Source organism: Sciurus carolinensis, chromosome 6 (genome assembly GCF_902686445.1).
Source record: "Sciurus carolinensis chromosome 6, mSciCar1.2, whole genome shotgun sequence".
NCBI lineage: Eukaryota > Metazoa > Chordata > Mammalia > Rodentia > Sciuridae > Sciurus > Sciurus carolinensis.
Window position 1 is genome coordinate 36,069,374 of NC_062218.1, and position 15,439 is coordinate 36,084,812.

The window sequence follows — 15,439 nt, forward strand, 5'->3', positions numbered from 1 at the left end:
TTAGCTGATGCTATTAAGAAACACACAGAAATCCTTAAGCACACACACAAAGAGAAACCTAAGCTACCAGCCAAAATGAGCTCATAATCATGGACACAGATCCACTGTTATTTCCATGTATGTAATCAGAAAATAACAACCTGGAATATAATGAACAGCACTTATGAATTAAGTTACTGATTACAGTCCTTTTTCCAAAGGTAACTCTTAAGAGTTTTCTTCCTTGATTTAGGTCATTGTTAAATGAAAACAGTTTGCATTTCACATGCATGTTTAAGTATCACAGAGTTTGCATTCCATAATAGAAGTCAATGTGACTGATTCGTTATGGGGTCACAAACCCAATCAAGAGAGGATTTTAATCACTGTGAAGAATAAAAATAGAATCAACATAAAATTAATGAATTTATTAGTTGTCCTATTATAAAATATTAGTTATAATAAATATTTGTTATTTCTTAGTCTCATCAGAATATAATGAACCCAATATTTTTAATCTTTCCCAACTCTGTTTTCTCTAAAAGAAAAAAATATGACTTTGGCCCTAACCTTGCCTATTTTAAGTCTAAACTGTATAGTAAACTGGAAACATGGAATACTTCTCAGTGCTTGCTTAATAAAAATTTGATTCCAACAAGAAATATATACAAAGCATTTATCTCTTTTTAAACAATTATATTGTAGTCTCATAGCAATTTGAAATCTTTTTTCCTCAATAGTTGAAAAATAATTATTCTTACCCAAGCACAATTAAAAAGGAAAACAGAAGTATCTACTTACAGGTATCATCCAGTTAGCCAGGTCACCATATTTGGAAACCTGCATTGCTCCTAGCATTGTTAGATCAACATGACCCCTGAGAAAGAAAAAGAGGACATATAAAGCAAACTTCGCAAGTTTTTTGTCTCCTTTGTTTGAAATTGCCAGCAATTAAAATACCTCTATCCCCCCACAAAACACATTTGCTTTTCCTTTCTCCACAACTGATTTCTAAATAGATTAGCTTCCAAGTTGATGCAGAGAAATAACCATTAAGAGTTCTTTGAAAAAAAAAAAATTATAGCCTATACTGTCTCCAAAAACAAACTAAACACAGGTGTGCACAGTGAATTTGTTTCCTTTGGTGAGGGAGAATTTAACTCCATTTGAAGCCAATCAGTAGCTAGAAAGTAAATACACAATCTGAAGAAAATGTAGAGATCCTCAGAAAAGACCTCAGAAAAGTTGATTTCAATGGAGTTGGCACAAAGATACAGTTCCATTTTGAGAATTCTTTTCATAACAGTGGGCTGCATATTTCTTTTTTTAAAATATTTTTTTAGTTGTCCATGGTCTTTTATTTTATTTATTTATATGAGGTGCTGAGAACTGGACCCAGTGCCTTGCATGTGCTGGGCAAGCGCTCTTCCACTGAGCTATAACCCCAGCCCTGGGCTGCATATTTCAATGCCCAACCCTCAGTGGGAATAATCTCACATCTTCTTGCAGCCAAAAAAGCCTTGAGTGTTTCTCTGGCTGAGAAGTGGGGCTGTCTCAGAGCCTTGCTCACACGCTCAGGGGATGACTCAGCTCCTTCCACACTGTGTGAAACATGAGGGGCTCCGTTATTACATACCCTCTAATCATTGCGAATGACTCATCGCTGGAGAAAAACGAGGCTCCTGGAAGAACAGTAACTGTTTCCTTGCCTAAACACAAACAAAAGAAGGATTAAAAAAAAAAAAAAAAAGTAAGAAAAGACTATTAGACTTGGAGAGTAGCATTTTAGATGGAAATGTCTGAATCTTCTCTGTTTTCAAAAAAAAAAAAAAGTATGCTCCCTTTACCAAATGCAGTGGCATGGGGTGGAGGGACACAGTGGGAACTGTCCAGCCTGTGAAGAGGGGTATTTTGTCACCAGTATTGTTCAGCATTGCCCCTGCAAGGTGGTCAAAAAGTAAACCGACTTTCAGTGGTATTATTATAGGCAATGCACCCTTTAATGTCTATATCTGTCCAGTCTCTCACCACCCATTCCCTTCATAAGTCACTGCAAAAAGTTCGTAGGAATGAGGGAATTCTGGCAAGATGCTGTCATAATTCAATGCTACTAGAAGTCACCAGAGGAAAGAGCTGATGGAATAATTATGAATAGAAGAAGAAATATCATTTTGAAGGGAATATGAGATGCCCCTCAGTTTTTAATTTTTTTTTAAAACCAACAAATAACTTTCAGTTTCAAGATGAATAAGTACAGGACAGTGGCTATAGCTAATAACACTGCATGCGTACATGAAACTTGCTTAGAGAGGAAATGTTCCCACCAAAGAAAAAATATAACTGTGAGGTGACAGATACGTTAATTAACTTGATTGTGGTAATCATTTCATAAAGTATATATGCATCAAATCATCACCTGTTACACACTAAATATGTATCATTATTATTTGTCAATTATACCTCAATAATGCTGGGGAGAAAATAAATATAAAATAAATTTAAAAATCAAAGAAAAAAGAAATAACCTGCCTAATTCCTCAAAACCATTAAATCCGAACACTCTTCTTTTCATCTGTCTCTGATCAATGTTGTTCTTATAAGTTTCTACTAAAACCACAGGGTTTGATATAATCAGGCACTATGGTAATGCCAAAAAATGTAATATTGACTTCTAGGAGACCCTCTAGAAAGCACTTATAAAATTTATATCATGTAATAAATAAAAGTTTAGAGCTGGAAAATAATCTTCGAGTTTATTCAGTCACCACGCTACTAATAACATCACCTGACTCGTGCCTAAGCTGTTCTCATCTAGTGATCTATTTCCTGTCTGTTCAGGAGCTTCAGGTACCCAGGAACAGCTTTTGGATTCCACCAGAAGAGCACACGCATGCCACTTGGCCACAGGTAAGTCAACTGCCCAAGAACACCCTACACATGGCCCTGGTGTAAGAGGGCAGATAGAAAGACTGGGGAGAAAATCTGTGATTCCAAGACTGGAACACAGAAAAGGTTCTGCAGACACGAGGACCAGAGTGGTGTGATCATCCCCAGCTGTGTGACACAGCTATACCCCAGCCTCTCACCTTGCTGAAAGACAACTTTTCTATCAACATCCTCCTCCATTTTAGATGAGTATGGAGAAAGAGTAAATCTCTATATTAGGCTGAAATATTTACTCCCCAAGGAAGTTTGATTCTAAATGATAAGAACAGTTTCACATTTTTTCAAAGTACCATGAAACAAAAGCTTTGGAAAACACTTTCAGGTATGGTTAGAAAGGACTTTTAGATGGCACATAAGACCTGGGGGATTAAATGATCTAACCCATGTGAAGACCTTACTCTAGAGTCTGGTATGGAGAAAGAGCTCCAAAAACATCAGCTTGTATTATTGTCATTATCATCATTCCTCTCGCCAAACCTACTTATAGAAGGAACAATGCCATTTTTCTTCCAGGTATAAATACCATAGGACGCAGCTCTGGCTTAAATGGTGGGGTTTTGTAACTGGCCTATGGGAGCTCAGCATACAACACAGTTGGTCCTTATCCTAACACAGTTTCTATGTCCAATAAAATCAGATCCTTATCCATTCTGTGAGGTAGAGTGTCGAGGAGGAAGAATTTGTAGAATAAGAAAGGAGAAAAAACATAAAATTCCGGTTCTTTGTTTTCTAGGTATTAAACTGCAATAACTTCCAAAGGGTTCCGCTGGCGGATAATACATAGAAGGTAGAGTTCCCCAAACTTTGGAAATGTCAAGATCAAGGGGGAGACTTTTGGTTCCCCCTGTATGATTTAGGTAACATAATTTCATTAATGAGTCCAAAAAATAACTCTCAAGTAAAACAGTTATCAGGCCCTGCAAAAGCATCCTAGCATCTCATGAATGTCTGTTTTTGAAGTAAAGTTAATTGTCAGAATTTTTCAATTAAAATTGATTCTTAACTGCTACATGAAAACTGTACCTTTATGTACACACTATGTACATTTATGTGATGTTTAAATGCATGCATACATTGTGAAATGTTCAAATCAAGGTATTTAAATGTCTATCTCCTCTAATACCACTTCTTTATGATAGAAATATTCAAAATCCTTCCTTCTAGCTTTTTGAAATGTACATTACTGTGATCAACAGTCTCTGCAGTCACCCCACTGTACAATAGCACACCAGAACTTCTTGGTCCTAACTTTAACTTAGTATTCACTGATCAATCTCTCCCTCCCTGACCCAAATGATTCTGGTAATCACTAATCTATTCTCAACTTCTACAGATCAGCTTTTTTGTATTTCAATATGACAGAACATGTGGTACTTGCTGTTCTGTGCCTGGCTTATTTCACTGAACATAATGATCTTCAATTCCACCCTTGTCACAAACAACAGAATTTCATCCATTCGGGCTGAATAGTATTCCACTGTACATACATATCACATTTTATTTTTTTCTACTCATAAGTTGTTAGATACTTAGGTTGTTTCCATTTTTAAAGTTATTGTTAATAATGTTGCAACAAACATGGGAGTACAGATAGATGTCTTCAACCTATTGATTTCCTTTCCTTTGGCCATATATATATTCTCAATTGGAACTGCTGGTTCATGTGTTGATTCTATTTTCAGTTTGTTTGAATTGTTGGCATCTTTAAACATCCTATATCTAAATAAAAATAAACATTATAAAGTTGAATTCATGATTTTCTAATAAAATGTTTAAATTTGGTCCAGGAAAGATATATAACAATAACCGGTAAGAAAATCAACATAAATGATGATGACTTTTCTTATTTAGTTATTCCTGAATTATTTCTGACTCTTTCAATTTTTCTATAAGTAAATCTGAATATTTTCATAATATTTGGTCAATGGAGTGACTTGATTTCCTAGTTATCCCTGACCATAATTTAACGGATCACTCGCTCAACAGGGAGTAAATATATACTATAAGCCTTGAACAACATTATGAACACAATTCAGCTACCCTAAACTATTAATTCTCAAACTTGAGCACCCATCAGAGTCACACAAAAGGCTTATAAAAATGCAGATGAGTGTTGTACCAAATTACTAGAGTTTCTAAATCAGTAGGTGTGCGGTGGGCGCTAAGAATTTCCTTCCTAAAAAGTCCCTGGTGATGCTGAGGCTGTGGGGTCTGGGGCCATGAAGAACTAATGCCCTAAGCAAAAGGAGCCTACTATCCAGCAAGAGAGGCAGACACAGACAAATAATTACAAGGAAAAATATGGTGTGCTTATGAGAAAGACACCAGATATGTTGGAGACTCAGGCTTGGGGAAGGACATTTTTGAGCTACAGAAGGATTAGAAAAGGAATATGAGCTGAAATTCGAAGGATGGATGTAATGCATTTTGATACCAAATTACTAGTAGGGAGATAGGGATGAAAAAGGAAGGTGGTAAAATAAAGTTGCCTGGTGAAGGGCACAGTAGGAGCAAAGGTATGCAAGAAGGAAAGTTATGAGACATGATAAGGACCTCCTCAGCAGTCCAGGGTGAGCAGACAAGACGTCCCTGTTGAATGTGGTGAAATGGAAGGTTGCAAAGGCTGGGTGCAATCATTAGAGAAATGTAAGATGCTGTGCAACTTGAGCCTGCTGGGCTATGATTCTTCAGATGTGGTCCGGATACCTCTAATGCAGTTGCTCCTTTCTGACACTACTGACCTTTGGGGCTGGATAACTTTGAGGGGTATCCACAAAGTGGATAGTCTCATCATTGTAGGATGTTTAGCAGTATCTCTGGTCACTACCTACAAGATCCCATTTCTTCCCCCAAGCATGACAATCAAAAATGTCTTGACATTGCCAAAGGTCCCCAGGGGGGCAAAACCACATCCCCGCCCCAAATTCATTAAAAACTACTACTGCAGAAAGTAGAAGGTAGGGCAGGCCATGAGATTAACATGGTTTTTGAAGGCAATTTTAATGAAAGATAAATCATTTAAAAAAACATTAATCTCAAAATAAGAAAATAGCATTAAGAAATGGAGAAAGATGTAAAATACACATTAAGATAGAAGCAAAAACCTGAGACTTAGTAAAAATTTCAAAACACAGGACTCTTGAAATGTTCTAAGAACTGCTGTCTGCACCTCCATAAAAGTCGGGTTATCAGCAGGCAATTCTCAGTGTAAAGAGACAGAGGTCAAGGAGCAGGAGCAGGAGACTGGGAGTTCAGTCCCTGCAATGTTAGTGGAGCACACCATTTCCCTTTTCTGGGCTTCAATTTCCCAATCTGTGTAACAAATTTCACTTGAGGTTCAAATGGTATAACACACATAAAAGAGCCATATGGTACTAACCCAGTGTAATTCATTTTTAGATAACCATGTGAGACTATTATTTAGAAAGAGATCCTTGGAAATAATTCTATTATTATTTTGAAATTTTAATTTCAAAATCATAACAACTATAACCAGAAAAATATCTCTTTGTATTCATTCAAAGGGATTTATATAAAAGTAAATTAACCCAATCTAAGAGATTTATATAAAAGTAAACTAACCCAAACAATGGGTTGATCTTTCAAGTAATTTCCAGGTAATTTGGGGACTTTAGGAAATCATCAATTTATATTCTAGGTTCTCTAACTCAAAATTTCTGCCAGGTACAGTGGCATATGCTTGTAATCCCAGAGGATTAGGAGGCTGAGACAAGAGAATTGCAGATTCAAGGCCAACCTCAGTAACTTAGCAAGGCCTCAGCAACTTAGTGAGACGCTGTCTGAAATAAAAAAGAAAAAAGGGCTGGAGATATGACTCAGTGGTTAAGCACCCATGGGTTCAATCCCTGGTACCAAAACAAAAAACAAACAAACAAACAAAAAAAACTCCTCTCTATTTTAAATAGCACCAAAATCAAAAGCAACAAAAATCCCCAAAAGGACTACAGTGAGAGAATATTACTAAACTGATTTGCAGCTTGGTTTCTCATTACCAATGAATCCTTGTTTTACAAAATAGTTTAAGATTGTATGCGGTATTTCAGAAGTTACAATATAAAACTGGTGGCTTCATTAGGACTGAGCTACTTTTAAGCTCAGTGGACTCAGAAACATCTACCATCTACCATCCAACAATGATACTGAAAACTATTTTTCCAGGAAAAATGGGTCTTTTGAACTTGAGCCTGAAATCTGGAAAATGGAGTTATTCATTTTGCAAATAATTCCCTAACATCATAAATTAATTAAACCAAGCAGCAAATATTTTCACAGATCAATGAACTATTGCTAAAGGGTACAGTACAATTAAATTACAGCCTTGGTTAAATGTCATTGCTTTATCACAGTGAGTCTTTCAGAGTTGAGTCGTGTTAACTAATTCAACTATTCAACCAGAAGCTGTATTACTTCCAAAAACTCCAAGAATCAAACATCAATTCTACTTGGCAGCTGGCTTTTATATTCAGATCACATTACTTTTGAGATTTACAAATACTAGTTTTAAGTGCAAAGGAAGAATGTGGGGGTAGAATAAAAAAAAGAAAATAAGGCTAGAGTATAGAATTTAGCTTATAATGGGGAGTCCCAAAGATGAGCTGCAGCCCCAACACAATGGCAGTGTTGGCTCAAGCACAGGCTTGACCTGTTCTTCCTCTGGGCTGCTGAAAGATGTGGTTCTATATCCCAGTCAAATAACAGACAGATGACAGCAGGCAGCGCACCTGATTACAGGAGCAAAGGAGCAAATAAGCTCTGGGGCAGAGCACATCCTTAAGCAATGCTGTCCTGTGGAGGATGCTGTCTCAGTCCCATAAGGACTAGAGGACAGTGAGAATCACCTACAACAAAGGCCCCAGTGCATTAGGCCTTTTCTTTCGGCTACTATGAATCCACTCCCACATTCTCCATTCAGAGAAGTCTTGCCTATTTCAACTTGGGATTTGCCAAAGGGAGGTTCAGGCAGAAGACCCAGCACAAGAGACTTTCATCCCACCAGGCTGCTGCTTGTTGATCACAGACCACATTTCCTGTTAGGGGCCTCTTTTATTACTGCCCCTTAAGACCTAGAGGTGACAATAACCCCCTGTAGGATTTTATCATCCTTTCTGGGTTTCCCTGAATCCTGTCCATACTTGTAAATTATCATTTCTGTTAACTCTACTCAGTCATCCCCTTGGAGAGTGTTCTTCAGTCATAGGCAAGGCCTTATGTGAACCACCAAGCTTTTCCATTACACGTGCTGCCTCCTGCACTTCCTCCTTTATCTTAGCCCTGGATGAGAGGTCTCAAAGAGGGACTAGAAAGGTTTAACTCACCCCTGCCAGTGGTACATGGGGTGGAGGACTCTCCAAGAAGAAACAAAGAACTGAGTACAAGTCCTTGCTGTTGTTTAGCACAGAACTAAGTTAATAGCAAAGAGGTGCTGGAAAACATGTAATAAATGAGTTTACCTGCATTGATTAGATCTGCATCAACTTCATGTTGAAATGGATATGGACCCTGTCAAATATAGCACACAGTCAGTTAGGAAAAGAAGATTTTCCAGAATCACATACTAAAACTATAATTTAAATAACTTCCAGCCTTTTGGTCAGAACCGCCATCTTCCACTAATTTGCCAAAATGACGAACACAAAGGGAAAGAGGAGAGGAACCCGATATATGTTCTCTAGGTCTTTTAGAAAACATGGAGTTGTTCCTTTGGCCACATATATGCAAATCTACAAGAAAGGTGATATTGTAGACATTAAGGGAATGGGTACTGTTCAAAAAGGAAAGCCCCATAAATGATAACATAGCAAAACTGGGAGAGTCTACGACGTTACCCAGCATGCTGTTGGCATTGTTGTGAATAAGCAAGTTAAGGGCAAGATTCTTGCCAAGAGAATTAATGTGCGTATTGAGCATAAACACTCTAAGAGCCGAGACAGCTTCCTGAAACGTGTGAAGGAAAATGATCAGAAAAAGAAGGAAGCCAAAGAGAAAGGTACCTGGGTTCAGCTGAAACACCAGCCTGCTCTACCCAGAGAAGCACGTTTTGTGAGAACAAATGGAAAGGAGCCTGAGCTGCTGGAAACTATTTCCTATGAATTTATGGCATAATAAATGTAAAAAAAAATAAAAGCCTGTGAACTTTAAAAGTGAAAAATAAATAAATAAATAAATAAATAAATAACTTCCCTAAAGCCCTAGGAGTTATCATTGAAAGATGTGAAGTGATTCTCTTAAAATAACTCCAGTGTTTTCCTAGCTCTGTTTTTCATATCGATTAGTCTTTTCTACACAATAGTTGTGACTGGGCTAATGAAAAATATTTTCTAAAAATTACCAGTTTTAAAGAAAATCTATGCTATTATATGTCAATAAAACAAAAAAAATATTTAAAACCTATAATGCAGCCAATGTTATTCATTAAACCTTTCCGGTAGGATCAATAAACATCAACTACAGAGATACATTATTTGGCTAGAAGAATGAAGGCAGCTTCAGCCTTCTGATATGCAGCACTAAAAGAACCTGAACTGGTGGTTTTAATGTTATGTTTCTCTACATCTAAACTGAGATATCCTTATGTTCTTTTACCCAGTTATTCTCAGCTAATTTTTTTTTTTTTTTTAAAATGCTGGGATTGAACCCATGGCCAGGCTAGTAAAGTGCTCTAACACTGAACTACACCCCTAGCCAATTCTGTACATATTTTTATAAAGCAATTCTAATTACTCAAAAGGGGCAATTAGTTTTATAAAATAACATATACTAAACTAAACAAAAAGGGAGAAAAAAGAGCTGTAATATAAGGTGAAGAATAAGAAATATTTGCTATGAAAGTTTTTACATACCTTCAAAAGAAGAATCAAAAATTTATACTATAAACTGAAGTGGCCAACTAGTGTTTGAGACCTATGTGAATTTGCCTTTAAATGTTGGCTATGGATAATTCACATAAATTTATTTCCCTTTTCTTCAAAATAAGGAGTTAACCACTCTAGGCAAACTCTAATTATCTTAAAAATGTAAACCTTTTACTGTCATGTATATGTAAAAAGAACAATTTTTTTTTTAAATGTAAGCTTTTGACTTCAAGAGGAGTCTGCTTTTATTCAGATATACAACATTCTTATGTCTTTGAAAATGGTCATGATTATTGCCTCAATCAATATCAACTAGATGCCCATGATCATTATTTAATTAAATTTTATGTACTGGATATACATGTCCCATATAAGTACAATTTTTATTGCATTAATAATTAAAGTCTACTGAGAAGTAAAAGATGGGAAATATTGTAAAAATGGCAAACAATAAACAAGCCTTGTAATAGTTCATAATTAAGAAAACTTTAATTTCCATCTTACCAAACCCAGGACTCCATTTTCACTTTGAAGATGAACAGTCATATTTGGGCTGATGAAGTTGCTGGCCAGAAGAGGGATTCCTATGCCCAAGTTAGCTAGAAAAGAAGATGTTAAGGCCCAACATATCAAAGGTAGAGAGATCATGCCATAAAACTTCTGTACATATAAATCTGAATAGAATCCTTTTTAAAAGGGAACTTGCTGTGAATGTAATAACTGCATATATTCTCTAATCACCCTCTGGGCACTTGTTTGTAATTTTCCAAAAAGAAAATCTCTAATTAGTCACAGCTTTCTCAATAACAGTGATGTGCTTTCCCACAAAGATATCAAAGGGGTAATTTCAGAAGCCAGACAAGAGGTCAATTTAACAAAAGTGTGTTAGACACTTTTTATTTTCATTAATATTTTTCGTTTTTGAGGTCTTTTTGGTACTGGGAACTGAACCCAGGGTGCTCTGGACCACTGAGCTACAACCCCATTCCTTTTTCTTTGATTATTTTGAGACAGGATCTCACAAAGTTGCTAAGGCTGGCCTTGAACTTGTAATCTTCCTGCCTCAGCCTTAGAGTAGCCAGGATTACAGGCATGTGCCATCATGACGTATCATGACTGATGTATTATTATACAAGGTTTGACCTTCATTTAAACATTATTTTCACTCTATAAAACTATCATTAAAAATAAAGATGATTTTATATTCTAAAGAGGGGATACTATTTTTAGATTTTCAAAAAGTTTTCTGGCAAGGTCAAAATGTCTGCCTAAAGTGTATCAATCCTTTGGGGCACCATGGTGACATTCAATAGTGACTGAATTGTCTGGAAGACACAGGGGAAGGTGGAGAGGGAGGTACATTTCACAAACACACCTGAGGCCAGATAAAAAAGTAACTACAAAAAGGGCATCAAAGAACTAATTGAGGGTGTTGAATGTTCTCCCTTAAATGATCAAAGCAGGGTCAGGCCTGACTCACAGGCCCTGGTGCGGAGGTCTGCTTCTCACAGGCAGGCCGAGTAGCTTAGAGGCATTCACACTGCCAAGAACTGCTGTGCACTGCTGTTCACCATCACAGCACACCCAAGATCTCTCCAGAATTAGTACAAATAATAATGGCACTCAGATGAGATTCCATGTACAGCGAAATCTTTATGAATCACAACTAGAAAAAATAAAATTTCTAGAAAAAATAAAATTTATAGTTGGCACCATATTATAAACTACAAAAGCCAGCAGGACAGCTTGGTCACCCAGATCTCACAGGTGCAGTAAGACTATGAAGTATTATGGCAGCTACTCGGTTCAGCTCTTCCCAAATCACAATCTAAAATAATGTAATGCTATTTGTACTTTGTCATGCACAGAACACACTGAGATAGTAATTTAAGAACAGGTATTTTCAGAGAAGAGCAACCCAAATTACAAGCCTTATGCCTCAATTCCTTCATCATATTCTACTCTTTTCTTGGTTTTTAAAACACTTTTTAGTAAGTCATATACCAGGGAGAGAGAAGTCTATGTTGAAAAAGTGAGTGATATGGAAAGACCATGTAGATGAACTGACTTGCTTATTTTTTTCTTAGGCAATATAATAACAATGAATAAAGAATATTTACAAGTCATTATTATTAAAATTATTATCTAAAGTCAGTATTGTAGCCTGTGCTTAAATATCAGTGGGAAGTCATTTGACCCAAAAGAAAGTTCAGAGACTAACTTTCACTACAGGTCAAGGTTGATTCCATATCTTGCCTATGCAGGGTTTGGATGATTGGCAACATTCTCTCTTCCTTGATGTGAACTGTCACCATAGCAGAAGGTACAACTGGGGAAACAAAATAAAAAAGGAGGAGGTAGAAGTAAAAAGAAGGAAGAAAAAGAAAGCTCTTTCAGTCAAGATCACAATCTAAATGACTAAGTTAACAAACTCTAAGTACCTTCTAAATGACAGAAGCTCGCAGGATGGAGATACTCTGTCACATTTCTAGTTCTTCCTGTCCTAGGACTTTAAGTATGGATTTACTCTATCCACAGTTCAAGCAATATTTATTTATTTAATCACATACTATTTGTGTTATACAGTTCAATGCCTTGTCTCTTGAAATACTAGCATGATGGTGAACGGTCTCACTGCTATTTAAATGCATTCAAAATCCGAATGCTAATTATACTAAATGATATTTACTCTAGCTCTTTTTTCCCAAGTAAAGCAGAATTTGAAGCAGTGATTGAATACCCTTACAAAACATTAGACATAAAATGGCACACTCAGAATCTCTGTCAAGCAAAGTGGAGATTCGTTAAGAAGCTGGATCTTACGTTTCAGTGAGTATGCAAATGTCACATTATGGAGAAAATAAACAATACCGACTATCACTAGTAATTCTGAGATTTTAAATCCTCATCTTGGGGAACCTCTTTTCCCTACAACCTCTAAATAAATGCCACACTGTACTGAAATCTGTAGTAGAGTAGAAAGTAGCTAAGCAAATTTTTGGCTGAAAATTTGTTCCAAGAAGGCAAACAGGTCATGATCCCAATTTCATTTACCAATATCTTCATGTTAGATGCCATGTTTTATAAAAAAAACTGATCAATGGTTTTAAAAGTTACTGTGGACCAGAGAGGAATCTTCAGGAGAGAAGTAAGGGCTGCCTTTGACAAGTTAGAAGGACAAAGGATACCGTACATGCCATCCTCAAATTCAAGAGCTGCTCGCTTGATGATACGTTCCCTTATATTATCTCTAGGTTTCCTAGATTTGATTTTTCCATCTTCTTCCTTCCGGGTTGATAGACGCTTTAAAATGAACAGAATACATTATTCATGGTCGAAGATATGCTGCCATACAAAATTTTACTGGGAAAAAAGTGAACTCTCTCCTTACTATCAGGAGGCAAATTTGCAATGTAATGAAGGATTTTAACACAGAATAACATGGGTGATATCTGATGACAGAAGTAATTCTTTAGGAAGTAAAATGAAAGCAGTCAGATTTATTTGAAGAGGAAGATATATACCTATTCTATCTCTTTAATGTAAACAATGCCCCTGTTACTGTCACACTGTCACACTGGCTGCTACTACTGTTCCTCACATGACTCCTACCAGTGAATTCTCCTCAGGTGTTCTGAGACTGAGCCAGAACAAAGAAAAATGAATAGACTTTAGAAATCTGTTTTTCAGGGCTGTCAGAATGTATTTATCAGGTGTTGCTGCTGCCAATTGCCTATTTCCACCTGCACAGTCTAGACTGGTTTTGCTACATGTGTATCACAGGAATCATGGAAACATTCAGAAATCTGCCAGAAAACAATTTCCGTTACTAAATCTCCTTGACACAGACTCTGGTTTCTGTTTGCAAATGTCCCATTCTTTCTCTCTAGCCCCCTGACAATCATTTTAGATTGCAGAACATCTTTCTGTTTGATGTGCACAGAGTAGTGGGTATCTCTGATTCCCTAACATCGCCTATTAAGTGTCTATTCTGTGGCTGATCCCTAGACACTTTTGAATCTTGACATCAATGCTTGCCCAGCTGGTCATTCTTTACGCTCTCACAGGCCTTGGAATACTTCCAATGCTCCTGGTACCCAATCCACGCGCAACCTCATACCCACCAGCTGCTCAGAGCTCAAAGATAATTAAAAATGATATTCTTTCTACATTCCATAAAAGTACAAAGTAATTTCAAGATAGGCAGACATTTTGGAGCAATCAAACATTAAGACTCCAGCAGGGGTAAAGCCACCAAAGGCCTGATTATTCTTGGCTTCCTCTAGGACAGTCAGCCAAAACCATGCATTATTCATTAAAACATGACAGAAGTCTAGCAGACACAGCCTGGAGAGTCAAGGGATATGGTGATATGTGCCTCGTGCACACAAGGCATGTCAGGCTGGACAGTAGCATAGATGATCAAGTTCCCCTTACAAAGGACACACGAGAAGTTCTTAGACTATGACCCAACGAGAGTCTTCCTGCTTAGCTCCCATCTGCTGTCATTAGGAATAGACAAATACCTCTGGTAATCAGATGCATAAATACTAACAAAGAATTCAAGTCAATTACCTCAATTCTTTTCTCATATTTTTCTCCCTTTATAAGGCGATGTACATAAATCTTAGGAATGTGGATATCTTCTGGAGCAAATGATCCAATATCCACAATTTCTTCAACCTAAAGGGAAAAAAAATTTAAATTAGGTAGTAAAAGTTTACATTAAAACAGTGTATCTTCGCTTCCAACTTAGGTTGGGAAAACAATGTAAGCATACATAAGAGAGAGAATATGTACACAGTATCTGTGTATATGCAATGTATATCATACTTCCAGACCTACAAAAGGAAGGAAATTCAAACACATGTGTCTGAACATAAAATACCGAACATAAAGCTCCAGAACTTAGTCTTTTCCTAAAAGAGCTTCAGTTACAAATTTATCAAATGGTTGTCAGTACAGCTGCTTGAACTTTCACAAATTGCAGCTCAACTATGCAAAACTTGAAAGCACATTTCTTAAACACAGATTTTCGAAATTAATGGAAAATTTATCATATCAAAGAAAAAATCTGTAACAACATCTGCTTGGTCAATTGGAGAACTTTTTAAATATAGATACAAATGCTATTTGCAACATTTTAAAATTATTCCTGTGGTGAGCTTCCTAGGATCACGATGGAACTGCAATTGCTGAAATAATTTAACTTAAAGATGGGTAATTAATTTTAATATGGAAATTTCAAGAAGGAAACATTAACTAATAACTGGAAATACTCAATTTAATTGGAATTAATGTTATTCACAGAACATAAAGGCATTTTATAGCAATGTGAAATGCCACAAGTTACTCTGCTATTTCAGGATTCGTAAAAGAAATAGTTTTTCTACATCAACATTTTTTAAAAACTCAGAATAACAAGGATAAAGACAAGTTAATTTCAATACCATTATGGGCAAAGACTCAGAATTTTTGTTTTGTTTTGTTTTGTTTTGCATGCTACGCAAGCACTGTACCACTGAAGCTCCAAACACTTAGCTTTTTGATGACAAATGTGTGTGTGCATATTTCTTTAAATTATGAATACTCAACTTAATAGATTACACACCTGTTACAATTTGGATTTTGAATGCCCCCCA

At 36.5% G+C, this 15,439-nt stretch overlaps 1 protein-coding gene and 1 pseudogene across 1 annotated transcript in view; one reads left to right on the forward strand and one right to left on the reverse strand.

Annotated features, from left to right (window-relative positions):
* Oxct1 (3-oxoacid CoA-transferase 1) overlaps positions 1-15,439 on the reverse strand; it is a 140,391-nt gene that overhangs the window by 60,477 nt on the left and 64,475 nt on the right. Inside the window, exons 8-13 of the mRNA XM_047555068.1 lie at positions 14,373-14,480; positions 12,986-13,100; positions 10,302-10,396; positions 8,397-8,445; positions 1,616-1,688; positions 781-856 (exon numbers count right to left, since the gene is read on the reverse strand). Coding sequence (XP_047411024.1) covers positions 781-856; positions 1,616-1,688; positions 8,397-8,445; positions 10,302-10,396; positions 12,986-13,100; positions 14,373-14,480 — 516 coding nt within the window. The remainder of the gene's footprint in view (positions 1-780; positions 857-1,615; positions 1,689-8,396; positions 8,446-10,301; positions 10,397-12,985; positions 13,101-14,372; positions 14,481-15,439) is intronic.
* Positions 8,566-9,048, forward strand: LOC124986608 (60S ribosomal protein L21-like; annotated as a pseudogene).